This window comes from Ixodes scapularis, unplaced genomic scaffold (assembly GCF_016920785.2).
Source record: "Ixodes scapularis isolate PalLabHiFi unplaced genomic scaffold, ASM1692078v2 ptg000101l_1___fragment_3__unscaffolded, whole genome shotgun sequence".
NCBI classification, from domain to species: Eukaryota; Metazoa; Arthropoda; class Arachnida; order Ixodida; family Ixodidae; genus Ixodes; species Ixodes scapularis.
Window position 1 is genome coordinate 372,400 of NW_024609911.1, and position 14,255 is coordinate 386,654.

The 14,255-nt window shown below is 43.9% G+C and overlaps 1 protein-coding gene across 1 annotated transcript in view; it reads right to left on the reverse strand.

The window, feature by feature from the left end:
* The window catches only part of LOC121833950 (glutathione hydrolase-like YwrD proenzyme), a 70,655-nt gene extending 57,049 nt beyond the window's left edge, over positions 1-13,606 (reverse strand). Inside the window, exons 1-4 of the mRNA XM_042287664.1 lie at positions 13,507-13,606; positions 12,838-13,022; positions 4,151-4,214; positions 3,780-3,954 (exon numbers count right to left, since the gene is read on the reverse strand). Coding sequence (XP_042143598.1) covers positions 3,780-3,954; positions 4,151-4,214; positions 12,838-13,022; positions 13,507-13,606 — 524 coding nt within the window. The remainder of the gene's footprint in view (positions 1-3,779; positions 3,955-4,150; positions 4,215-12,837; positions 13,023-13,506) is intronic.
* Between the last annotated feature and the right edge of the window lie 649 nt (positions 13,607-14,255).

Genomic DNA, 14,255 nt, shown 5'->3' on the forward strand with positions numbered 1-14,255 from the left:
TTAAAAAAAAAAGGAAAGCAACAGTGAATGCCAGGGTCGAGAGCGCGATTTTCCGTAAAAATACGACCTGAGCTGATAGCTTTCTCTTCGTGAAGGTGTTATCTTCGTCCCGTATATCATTGCACATTTTTCTCCCAATAGTTGTGAATTTCCATCCCGTGCTCCGCGGAAAGGCAGGCCCGCAGGCTTCGTTCATAAAAAAGCGGCAGCGTTTACTCGAGCAAATATGGTACTCCTTTCCACTTTAAGTTCTATACCGTTGCCCACGCCGATGGGATGGTGTGAATAACGTAGTGCCATAATTGCACCGTCAGGGAGCTCGTCACCTTTGTGCGTTCGCTATCGCCGACTAACCAATCACGCACACAGCATAAACAGCAATCCTACGTTCTTTTTTTTTCTGTGCGTGGTTGCTTTAGTCGCAGATAGCTAGCCCACAAAAAGAGCAAGCGCCTTAACGACGCACCTTTCGCGTAGCTTGATCAGTTTTGAGAGATTGTAGGGTCAGCTGCGGCCGGATTTTATGTGAAAAGATAGAAGTGTAATGCTCGCACTGCTTTAAAAAGCACAGTGCGTGCCCAGTGCGCCCGGATTCTTTTGCCGTGATTTGTGCTCCGACGCTCTTATCCGTCACTGCCGGAACCTTACCGGCTTAAAAGCGTTAATAAGATGTTTTGGAATTCACAAACAATGCACTGTTATTGACTTTAAAATGACGGCAGATTTGTGCCATTTTTCAGCGCCGACTACACAAAATTCGACAGAGGCAGTTAACACTGCTTACTTGTAGGAATGCGAAAGTATTCCTGCACGGGAAAGCAGTCTTAACCTACGTTTAGGAATGCTCTGTGTGTAGCAATATTAAAACATTCCTACACGCAGCGTACCGAGTTGAGCATGTAGAACATAAATGTTTATTAAGTGAATTAATTAAGTTTGGTTTTGATGTACGATGTGCTCCTTCTCCCCATCCCCCCCCCCTTCCCTCCCCCCACCCCCCCAACCCCCTAACCAAAAATGAAATGGTTCAACGTTTTTAATCTTAAATATAAACTACGCATCGTCGAACGCTAAGACTCCGCCCAAATGTAGCTATAGCGGTTCAAATCCGATGCCGAATCGTAGTTCAAAAGTTACTAGCGTTTTTTAAAATGTTCTCTATGACAAAATGGCGTACAACAAAGCATGTAAGGTTGCGAGGGTAAACGCCCACTTATTTTTTGTTAAAGCGTCCCATTTCGTAGTAAGTAGTGGAGTGCCGGAGAGCGACACTGGGTTCCTGTGAGGGCGACGGGCGCCGCTAGCAGAGGCGTTTGGTGCATGGTGTACGGTGCTACCCGCTCTGTGAGGGCGGTTATTTAGGGGCCGCCAGGGCTCATAAGGAGCCCGGCGAGCATAGGAGTGGTTTACGGCCAGAGTGCGGGATGCGCCCTGTTTCGCGCGGACGTGTCAGACCGGGACTTTGTCCGTACGTTCCTGGAAGCGTTTTTCTGCCGCTTTGATTGTTGCACGCAGAGACGAGTAAGTCTGGATTCGAGAGCGCTGAAAGACAGACTTCTCGTTATTACCCTCCCAACCACGCTTTGGCAACAATTGCACCGATATCCTGTACTTCATTAGTTTGTACCCTTGCGTAATTGAAAGTTCTTATATTTTTTCAATTCAATCTACTTTGTCCTTCACGATGTCTGAGAGGCTTCGTGGTCTGACAGCGAGATCACAGAGAGCAGAACTGCTCGACATCCCGAGGTTCTTCAACGAGAAACACTCAGCGGCGACGTATTTATTCTCAAGAATATTGAAAGAACCTTTACTGGGCCCACGAACATATGGGGCTGAAGGGCGAAAACTATCCATAGTGGGCCCCATTTCTCCATTCAATTGCGCTGAAGATCCCTTATCACTTTTTGTTAACATAGTTCTCATTAATGAGACTGGAATCTGGACCGATAGCACTACGTTTAGCGGAGACTCAGCGTTCAGCAGTCCGTACTTTATATTTGAAATACACAAAACAAAAAAAAAAAAAAAACACTCTAGATTTTTTGTTTCACTTTTTAGAAGAGAGGGGGTTCGAAAAGGGGGGGGGGGGGGGCGGAGACAAGCTGTGTATTGTAGGATACAGTTAACTGGAATGAGCAGTGAACGTTAATTGTCCCGATTTAGCTCCCATAGTCGCAGCGTCCTCACAAAACTACTGCTGCATTTGAAAGTGCTCAGCAAAGGCGCGAACTTCGGCAGTAAAATTTCGAAGTTACCCTGCCCGATAAAATATAAGAGAGTGCTAATGCTGTGTTGCCCCTACCCTTGGCACGCAGCACACATAACTACGCCGGGAATGCAAAGGAAGTTGTTCAATAAAACGCTAGTTGAAAGGCAAGTTTGTCTCGGCAAGTGTGTTGGTAACTCCGTTACAAATTAGAAAAAGAAAAATCACAGAGGAACAAAAGGAAGCATCACATGGTTTCCCATGTGATGCTCAACTTCTTTTTTTTTTTTTACAACTGAACTAACTTTCGCTGAACGCTAATTCTACACCCAAAAGTTGCACGAGCGGTCCGAAACGGATGCCAAACTTTCACCGCTAACCTATATGTTACAAAAAATTATGTGATTTTCTTTTTTTTTATTGAGAAAGTACGGCGTCCGACCCAGCTTTCGAATACTTGGAGCTCGTTGGCGTCAGTTACCGAAAACCGGCAAAAATTGGCCTCACTTTTCAGAAATTTATTTATAACTGAGACTACGATTTGTTCTGAAGGCTTGGAAACTGCTTCCCAACGCTAGCTCTACACATGTTAAAAAATTAGTGTTCGGAGATACGTAGTTTATTTTTGTGGCGAACAAGAACACCGTAATGCTTAAGAACATCCTGTATGTTCTCACAACCGCCTTCGTTTATTACCCGCCTTTTGTCTCGCTAATTTTACACAAAACACTTTGTGGCGAACATCTTTCAATTTTCCCTTCTGTTGGCGCTGATTTTAATGCTCGATTCCCTGCGTGACCTATACGGAAGCCAGCTCGGGGGAGATCTGTGTGAGCGTTCGGACGGGTCACTTGTTCAAAGAGTGAGGACGGGAGTCTCAAGCCGAGCTGCAAAAGAGGTAACGTAGAAGATATACCACTGCGGCCTTGTGAAGGGATCGATCGAGAAAGTTAAGCCTGGTTCTTCGGCCAACGTAAATAACCTATTCATCACAGAAACCTGGAACTACGTGAGAACGTGTTGCTAGGGGTGGAGATAAAACGCAAAAGAGTGAGCCCATGAGGTCACCTGGAACAAATTATACCAAATCAAAACAACATTCGTGTATGAACCGACGTCCACCTAAGAGTAATATCCATCGAAACTAAATATAAGATTAAAAGCGGCTGTAGCGTTTAATGCAGTTAAAAAAGGTATGCAGTAAGAAAGTTGAAGTTGTTTTATTACTTGCTAACATTTTGTTTTCTGCAAAATAGATGATACCGATATCAAAAACCCCATATTAAGGTTTGATGAATAAGAGTCTAAGTAGTACGCGTAGACTCATAAATTAATTTGGCTTTTTTCTTGTATGGTTTGCTTCAGGTAACGTCACGCGCTCACACATTCTGATTTCATCACTATCGCAAGAGTCCCATTTTCAGGAAATTCCAGCTTTCCGCAACGCGTAGTTTATTTACGCGGATCAAAGAAAAAGGTTCGTTATTCTTGATCGATTTCTCTGGAAGATGATGCCCCGAGTCAGAATATCTCTGAAACCGTGTCCCTAGGGGATAATGACAGCAGGTACCGCGTCTTGTCTATGAGAGCACGACGGTCCTCAGCGTGCTTTTTGCAGGTCATCTGATCCACCGACGTCAGGCTGCTAGGATCTGGGCTGGACAGGCACCTTAGCCCGTCGGCGATAGCGAGCCTCAATGCTTCCATCAGCAGGTGGAAATATTCGCCAGAGGTTTTGTCATAGCCTGAAAATGTATGAAGAGTTCGAGTTTTAAATCGGCATGCGCTCATCTCTGTGCTTGACACTTTTTTAATGTTTAGGCACACAAAGAAATTGGGCAGACGAAAACGACAGGAGGGGTTTATTACTCCTTGGTTCATAAAGCCAGCAGGTGTGTGTGGGGAAACACTGCAGCCTAAGGTCTAAAAATCTTATGGAACCGTTTACCCACTCTAAACTGGTAAAAAGGGGAATCATCAACATTTGCTTTAAAAACGCCCTTAATAAATCATGCTTTCACTTAGTCAAGGATAGCTTTAAGAATCAAGTAGCGAGGCTCACGGCCGCGGGCTACCCGTTGCGGCTCTTAACGGCAGTCGCAGAAACTCTACTAAAGAGAAGACGGATTGAGAATGCTGAACATGTAACAGGAAAAACAGGAACATCACAGTACTACCGTACCTACACAAAATATCCCATGATCTGAAAAAAGTGGGACGCCGAGCTGGTGTTCACGTGGTCTTTTCGGCTCCAGACAAGCTATCTATGATGTGCAAAAGAGTGAACTCTCATGTAATAGAGAGACAGGTGTGCGCCAAGAAACACCAAAGCCAGTTTGTTACATGCGTTGCGGGTGTTGTCTACTCTATTCCCCTGTCCTGTGGCCGGAGATATATAGGGCAGACAGGACGTTGTCTTAATGAGCGTTTAAGAGAGCATCGGTATAATGTGTCTCAGGTTGTGTCGGGGCACCTTGGGGTGCATTGCCGCGATTGCGGATGTACTCCGTTTTTTGAACGATGCACGGTCATCAGTAAACAAAAAGATAAACTGACACGTGAGATTATAGAAGCCCGCGCCATTGGACAATGGGGCTCTGAGTGTGTTAGTGCCCCGTCACTTGCCTTGACGGAAAAGGAGTGTATTTTTCTACTCAGATCGGAGAGCAACGGCGCCTGCAGATGACTCTAGGAACACGTGTAGTCCTCCTCTTGTGTTTTTTTTCTTGGCTTTTGGGCCGGGCAAATTGTGTATTTATACAGGTTGTCAGTGCCAATAAAGCTCAGTTGTAAGTCAGCGCTGTGTGTGTCTACCGCCTTCTACTCTGTCCTTGTCCTTGCGCTGTTTGTTTTCCGCTAATATGAATGACCAACTAGCCCAATCGTCAACACTACTACCATTTGCCTTTGAATTGATGCTCTCTTTATAGATTTATTTTGTATTTTAATCAAAGAGTGATCAAGCAAGACCGACTTATATCCGACTGAATACAAGCATAACGTCCTGGTCTTCCGAGCCAATCGGACCTTTGAACTTTATTTCTACCTTCTACTCCATTCTTCATTTCCGTGACGTTCTTTTGCAAGTAAATGCAAATGTGAAATAATAAAAGAAACAAAAAAAAAAAAAAAACTTCCGATTTAAGCAAACGAAAATGCAAAAAAAATGCTTAATTTTAACGTGGAAAGAAATCAGGCTGTTTCTCGCATAGAGTTATTACAATAAACGCTAGATGCTCACCTGGCGCTCGCGTGCTGTTGCATTTTGAAGCAGACAGCAAGCAGTCAGAAATTAACTTCCGGTAATGCATTTCTATGGGAAAAAGCGAGTGCATTTCCTCTCTGCGCTCGAAAATATGAGCAAATATCACGAATAATTTGTACGTACTAGGCACATTGTAACAATTCTCAGTCACGCAGACGAAATAATTGGTCAGTTACAGCATTTTTATTTGAAATTCGCGGTATGAAAACGGTGTTAAGACCGCTTTGTACGTGTAGTTATGCGCCACTGTCGGACACTGTTAGCGCGAACACGGCGTCGACGCTTTCCAGCATTGGGAATATACGTGCTAAACGAACGTAGGACATGTGTAAAACCAAGAGAGACGGCAAGGACTACGCAATAACATTGGATAAGTAACTCCTTGTGCTTGCAGACGATCAAAATAAATATAACGTCACGTAATATAGTCCGATTTGCGATAAAAAAGGCCTGCTTTATTCTTTCTGCTCATGAATATGTGCGAAGATGCATGTTCGGTGTGGAAATCATCACCCGCACGCCCCAAATCTTTGCAGTTGGGGGAAGCCAGAGAACAGGTGCACGATAAAAACTAACAAAACATAGGAAATAATAAGAAAACACACCTTTCGTAGCTCACGTACTTTATTCTTTACGTTTCGAACGTTTTTTTAACCACTCCTAAAGATGCACGACGGGGTCATTTTCATAGTGTGAGAGGACAGGCATATTAGCAAGATATATAAGCACCCGCAGAATGCTGGCGAACTTTGAACACACTCTGCATTCCTTTAGATCGTTTTTTTTTTTTTTTGCTTAGAATTGTCGCGTGTTTTTGCATACCTGCCATGGAACAGAGGTTTGGGACTGAAATATAGCGAAGTTTAGCATCATTCGTTCGTAAAGGAAAAACGCTGTAACTAAAGCAATTACACTTTCACAATATTAATGAAGGTACATACTATCCGGCACAACCGAAATAACAAAAGTTATTTCAGTTATTTTCCGGCGACGAGACAGAATTCACGCGCGTTTCCCCGTAGGAATACACAGGAAGACTGGAAAAGTAGACGGCATGCCGTCTGCTTCAATTTGCAACCGGAAGTCCCGTAGACACTAGCGCAAGCTGAGCCCCTAGCGTTTATAGTACTAACTCTATGGTTTCTCCTCTACTTGGTGTGGTTTACTTTATACAAAGTTGTTAATGACAGGGTTAAAATCACATTTAGTGATAAAGTACATCTACTTTAGTGCTATCGTGGTTTAAATAAGATTTATCTGATTTAAATCAAAGTAATCTTAAAAAGATATCAATTTTATTTCAATCAAACAAATACAATATATTTAATTTTAATTCTAAAAATCTTGATTTTTTTCCACCCAGCTGCTTACGTCACCTCCTCCAGACCAGGACGGCGCGCCTGCTCTGAATGCGCGCAGAATCTTCGCGCTGAGGTCACCTGCCCCGCTGAAGCATGCTTCTCCAAGCACGACACCCTTTTCCTCGCCATATATGTTTTATGTACGTAAATGTACGTAACGCCTTACTAGTGATGAGTTACTTCTAGCTAATTAGGTTTTTCGTTAACGAGTAACGTATTGAGTTACTTTATTTTTATTTTTGAAAAAGAACAAGCAACTTATACTTAGTTACTTTTAAGGCCACGGAAGGAGTAATGTAATTTCGTTACTTTTGAGGAGTAACTTGTACAACAAGGTTTAAAGATTCTCGTTTTATTTCTAACCTGAGTATGCGTCTATTGCGAGAAAGGCAGATGGGCAGCCCCTTAAAACAACTAAATACTATGACAGTATAGCAGCGTTTATCGCTGAACACGTCAGTCGAACTCTACAGCTGGGAATGTACTTCATCCAGAGGAAAGAATAAAGTCCGTTGTTTTAACATTCTAGAATCGCGTACAGCCCGAATCTAAACCCGCAGTTTGCCGAGGCGGGAAGTCACAGAACCCATTGTCAACTTTCAGCTTGAGGAGCAAATAGAACAAAACAGAGATGGGAATCTCAGATTCACAAGTTCTTCCTGAAGCACAACACTGCCGTTCATTGGAGCGCGTCAGTAGAACGAGTGTTCAGCGTCAGCAAGGATGAATTATCACTTAAGCCGGGAAACATATGTGATAAAAAAAACTTGAGAGGCAGCTATTGCTCAAATGTAACAACTACTGAAACAAAAACAATACACAATAAAATACAGTCAGGCGGTTTTGCATCTAGTCGTCAACGTAACGAGAAAGGTAACTGGCTACTTTTGAGGTAAAGTAACGAGTTCCCTTTGAGAGTTCGGTAACGAGAAACGTATATAGTTACTTTTTAAGCGAGATACAACTAACAGTATTTAGTTACTTCTTTCTGTAGCATATACATGCCTGTTATTATCCACTATCGAGTATTATACGGACACTCTCTCCACTATTTAGTTTCAGATGGACAGGCATGTACAATCTAATGGTTCGGTGGTCCCTGTAAATGCAGTAGCATTTAAAGCAATATGTAAGGTACAGTGCTCGCCGAACTCATCCGGAAGTCGCGAACGGTGTCCTATTTCCTGTTTGCGATATTCTGGCGGGCACGGGGAACTAATCCATGACGTAACGCTCAATAGAAAGCCCTGGCAGGAGAGGCTGCTTGCTGGACTACGGGCACCGAAGGAATGTTTCCGTCCTGCCAACATATAGGGCTGTACGGCTGAAGTTTCGCAGCGCATGCATACGCAGCGCCACTCCTCCCCCTGGCGAGACCCGCCCATACATGTTAGCAATGCGAGGAGAAGATGAGCGGGAGGATGGTGCGCTTGTTGTGCTGGCCTTGTGCTTCGTAAAGTAATGAACTAAATGCAAAAGGGCAGGGCACCAGGCATTGTCGTGTACTTAAATGCCACGACATCGTATTAAACCAAAAAGGTACATACGTGTCTACCAAACATTTTAATCGGTTCCTGGGAGGTCATTCAAGAAAAAAATCACCAGAAGCCTGAATCGCCAGCTGTGCAGAGGACAGGGTTAAATATTGTTTCTCTCTCTTGTCGCACGATTCAGTAATGCAGCTACGCTTACTTACAACGTTAATATGAACATTTCTTAGACCAGTGTCTGCAGACTTACATTATTTTCAATTCAATACAATTCATCAATTTCGATTTTGTATGATGCATTCGCAGGGTTACCGCGACTTTGGGCTATGGACAACGATGAGTGCCAACAACGTCGCGCAGTGAGAAGGCAGCATTAAGTGCAAAAGAATTCGCCACTCTGCTGGACTTTATACACTTTCGAACTAGCTGATTTTACCACTCAACTTTCACGTCCCAGGTCTGTTAAATAATTGCGTTGTTAATAATATTCCCTATGAGAGCCTAACCATTTATTTAAAGGGGCTCTCTAACGATTTCCGAGGTTCTGCGGGTTTTTTTTCATGATCTCATTGGTAGGTCATGTTCATAGCCGCGAAGTATTAGCGCATCCTATTTAAATTCGATCGTGCAAAGGCAGCGCTGCGTCTGTTGGCGCACCAGTGTTCAAAATGCGCAGCTGAAGGCAAATTGGTTTCGTTTTACGGTCGACTTTGTGATTGGCCGCGTTGACAAGGAACCGTTATAATTTCATTTATGCAGTCTAAATAAAGTGTCACACCATAAAGTATCTCTATTCTTAAAAAAAGAAAGTTCGTATTTACCAACAAAGGCTAAAAAAAAAGGCTTCAAATGTGCCGAAAGAATATAAAAATTCAAGAAAACGAAACAAAGGCACTTGTTGAACGCCAGCATCTCGGCGGCGTTAGTATCGGAACCGGCGAACCGGTTTTGCGGCCCTCGCGCGAGCGCCCCATCAGCCCCTTTCAGGGATCGCCGTTCGGAATGTCGGGATAACGGAACCAGAGGGACGCTAGTTATCGTGATTTCAATATGCTGCTCCTGCCTTGTGTTCTAGGCTAGTTGTTCTCACCGGTACGTTTGGTGCCCACGTCAGTGCGCATGATTGAGTGAGCTTGTGCGTGTTATTAGAGTGTCCTCGAGAACCTTCGTATGCCTAACGAGCCGGACGCGCTTGCCCGGAATGCCGGCAAAAGCTTGAAGCTGGATGATGTGCCAAAGGAAGATTTAATGTGAATTCAAGACAACCTAATGTAAAAGCTATATATAATTACATGCTAATAGTGCGAGCCGGCAGTCGTTCCCGCTAAAGACAGAAATTTCCATGTGTCGATTTGTCCAAACAAAAGCCACCGGGCGGATTCGTGCCGATAAACATTGGCGGGCGCGGCATTGCGATCTTTTTCCGCCGAGATTTGTGTGGCACATGGGAGAACATAAGTGCCTATTTGAACTCGTTACACCCCTCATTTGCTTTTTTAATCATGCTTTTACGGTGAAGCTAACCTCTGACCCGAATTACTAATTCGATTACCTTGATCGTATAGGTACACCGATCAGCGGAATTGGAGAAACAATGTGAAGCAGAGTGCTCTAGACCGCTCTGAAATTAACTTTGGTTGTGCTCTTCTCAGCGCGACGGGGCCAGCAGGGCGCGGTTTTGGGCGGCGTCGGCACGATCACGGTCGGAGCCTGAATCTAGGACGATGCATGGTGCTATGGCAACAATGCATTAACCTAACTAAAGTTTGATTTTGTTTAATCACCGCCATTTATAAAAGACGAAATCGGCATCGGAATTGACCTTTTTCGAGTAACGATGACTGTATGAGGGGTTGTCTACGAGCAACAAACTACGAGAATGTCAACATGCCTCCGATTGTCAGAGCAGATTAACATAATGCGATTAGTCTCCATTGCTTCTGATGCCCTATAGCCACCGATACTCAAAAACAATTAAAAAAAAAGTCAAGGCACTTACACAACCTGTAAAATGAAACACTGACACAGCTGTGGCACGACGTCGGAGCCGCAAAGGTGTCAATTCAAAGCAGACGGACTGAATGAACGGTAAAGGTGCGAGCGCGCACCATGGAGTCCGCATAAACGTTTCGTATTAAACCGAGTAACACACCGGCCGAAAGTTTCAAAGCGTTTTGGAATTAATGAGGGTTCATTAAGTAGAGAACATTTCGTGAACCAGTTAAACAATTTTATTGGACAGAAACTAGGACTGCTTTTGTGATAATTGAAGAACACTTCGCGAATCCTGCGCCCAAGTTTTAAATCCAGGGAACAATGAAACTGCATGTGTATGCATTAACTGTTCCCTTACGTTAATGTGGCTATCGAACGTATTAAGCTTTATGATTGGACACAAACTAACACCACCTGGTGTTCACTGAAGAACACTTCCCAAAATCGCACTCCCAAGTTTCAAGTGATTGTAACTTATTTGACGCCCGTGGTGTTGCCGACTTAACACCCACCTAGATTTAGTGATTCCATCGCCCGAGAACCTTTTTTCATTTTTGGTGAAAATCGTTCTGTTTTTATTGTTTCCAGTAGCAGCAGTCTCATACTTATGTTTCTACGTGCCTTCATGGTATCACGTGACGGCGTACTGTCACTTGACGACGTATTGTGACGTGACGTCACTGCATCACGTGATTTCATGACATTACGTGGCTCAGGGTGTCGCCGGACGTCATTAAGTCCCGCGGCGTCACTGCGCAACGTGACTTCATCTAACAAAGCCACGTCGTGGTGTCAGCTGACGCCAGGTAACAGGTGACATGATGCTTGGTGTGACGTCAATGGGGAATCTTTTGGAGGAGTGCCGAAAATGCTCCGCGTCGATACGAAGCGCGGTCGTCGGCACAAAAACAGAGAAGTGTCCCACTGACTGCAGTAGGGGGAAAAACGAAATTTGCGCCAAGATAGGGGCTCACAACTTTGGGCGTGCGTGACGAAGTGGTTTGAAAATGGTGACAGCGGAAAGCGAGATATAAGGGAATGGTCTACGCATGCAGAGAAGAGTACTGAAACAAGGTTATTGGTTCGAATGAGAATTGTGGTAGCAAAGACAACTGCAATAAGGTACTCAAAATACGAAACTTGAAACTCAGTAAAACTAAGCATGTACACCATGGTTTAGTTGCTAAATCGCTCAAGATTGTCAGAAAAAAAAATAACTGCAATGAGCAGAGTTTTGCGTTCGGCGTGCCCATCTTCCCGATGTACCTTTTTACTTCCGAAGAGCTCCACCGTGTCGAACCATCCTTTGACCGCCCCGGGAACTGTGGCCGTGAGACCGCTCCTTCGGCCGGGGAGGTTTCTCTCGCCGAATCCCCTCGACCGGAGCAGCTCCATGGTCAGCCTCGCTGGACTCCTTCCACTGTGAAGCGAATTTGAACAAGTGTCACAATGAAGTTAGACAGGTAGACTACATATTCATAACAAACGAAACTCGAATACCATTATAAACAAAACAAAATTATAGAGTGTGCTACCGTATATGAATATCACTACTGATATGCTGGCTCAAGACGAATCATCGTCTTTGCTTCCTCTTACTCATATTCGAACTAATCAAGACCCTTCTACAATTTTATGTTCTTGTTTAGTTTGAAAACAATGACTTGACATGTTTAAAATTGTTACCAATAGCATCGCTTTTTAAACGAGCAGACAAAACATTTGCTTTGAGGCCATCATCCATTAATTGCCTTACTTCAGTGAATAGATGAGCAGAGTTTACATTTGAAACTTGAAAGCTAAAAAAAAAATCGTTGCTTGACGCCTTTCAGGTTGAAACAATTGTGAAAAAAAGCAAGCGAAAAAACAAAACAAAAGAAAGGAACTTAGAAAAGCAAGTTTACTTTTATTTGTTGAAGAATAAACTTCACGTGTGTGCTGTACTAGGTTAATTACAACTACAATTTTCATGAGACCATGCGTGTAAGTTCGAGCAAAAAAAAAGTGCTTTTGTCTGAAATTGCGTTAAACACTTTTTCGCACGTTCGTTTATTCGTCCGATTTCGGGATGAATTCTAGTACACATTTTTCAACTTTGAGTCCCGCATGACATGGTACAATTCTGCTTGCGATATGAGCCTAAATACCCCCGTGTACACCGCGCTGTTTCAGCTGCCGTTCACGGGATATTTCTAGATATATGAGCGACGGTTGCAAACGAAATATACAAAAATCTTACGCAGTACCGCTCCACATAAAATCGGCTTTCCCACTACATTTGAGTTTTCGATCATAAACGACAGACTTTGAGGAGCCACCTTAACCAATCCAGCGGTCAGTGCCTGTCACGTGACTCTTCTCACCCCAGATTGCTCCAGCCAACCCGAAGGTCACGTGTCATGCTTACAGCTGCGGGTTGGCTCCAATCTATTGTAGCCCCCGCCGTGTTTTACCGGAAGGTAAAACGGAGTGCAGACTACAGGCCATATTTTGAAACTCAAAAAAAGGTACACGCACAAAGAAAATAACGTAAGAACACTTGTACAACCTTCCGTCGATGCTTTGAACGGACTTGTCGGCTGCTTTATAGAATATGCAGAAGCAGTCACCGCCGATCCCTGAGGCGAAAGGCTGAAGAACCTGAAGCACGGCTGCTGCGGCCACGGCGGCGTCGGCGGCATTACCACCTTTCTGCAGCACCTCTGCAGGATGAAAAATAATGATCGTCCTGAGAAATGGCCCTTTTTTGTTTATTAAAGTTCCGGCTGTAAACGAATAAGCAATCTTGGGATACGCAGCGAGAGCGCATTTTAACGGTACAATCTTCAGGCTGCGGAATCGATCGCACAATTTCTCAATGTGCGCTTTAAGGAAAAAAATATATGCATATATATATTTTGAGCGCCACTTGGGTAGCACATGCAGTACGAGGTAGAGGGGAAGGAGGAACGGGACATTCGAAAATCTCTAATTATTTTTTTTAATGCCGGCAGGGCCAACTTCTTTTTTTTTACCATTCCTTTTTTCTCCCTCACTTCACCCATCACCCTCTCATGGTCCAAGCACTTCCTATGCCGCTGGAGCTGCTCATGACAATGTCAACAACTCATTCAGTGCAAGACACGATAGGCTAAAAGCTAAATAAAGAAAAGCGCATGAGTAAGAGAAATCTTAAAATTGTCATACCAATTGCAGCCGCAGAGGCTAGGGGTTGGTCAGTGCTCGCTCCGGCCTTTGAGCCGACCACTGGTGACCTTCGGGAGGAGTATTCCACCGAGTCATTCATTGGACACACTGGTCCCAGCGCTGAGGATTCCCATGCAAAAGCAAAGGAAATGTTTTCTTTCAACTCACGAAATGTTTGAACCAAAAAGCTCGAAGTCAAAATATATAGGTCACGTGACCTGATGTCGCGGTACATATTCACCATTTCAATTTGATGTCACGTGACATCAGGTCTCGTGACAAGAATTTACTCGCCATATGTAGCGGAGAAACAAAATTGGTGCATATAGGTCCCGTGACGTCAAGGGTCATTAATTTTCCCGAAATATTTTGTGGGAAGTTTGAATTGTTGTTTAGGCCACCTGACGGCCAATTTCGCTAATAAAATTAGCGTGGTGACTGAAATAGTATGTAGGTCACGTTGACTCGAGTCCCCTACCGTCCATTTCCCCGCTAAATTTAGCGGGACATGAACGGACGGACAGATGAACAAAGAAAGTTTTGATATCGGGATTTCACGCTTTAAAAATTATCCGAATTCGTTATGAAATTGGCCGGAAAAATCGGCACCTCCCCGTGGCGCTTTGAAAGTTTCGTCCAGCGTGCATTGAAATTATATATGTATATGGCCTTTATCAGGTTATAAAATAAATCTGCGACCCTGGTAAAAAAAAAAATAAATAAATATGGCTGCAGGTTTAATTATCTGG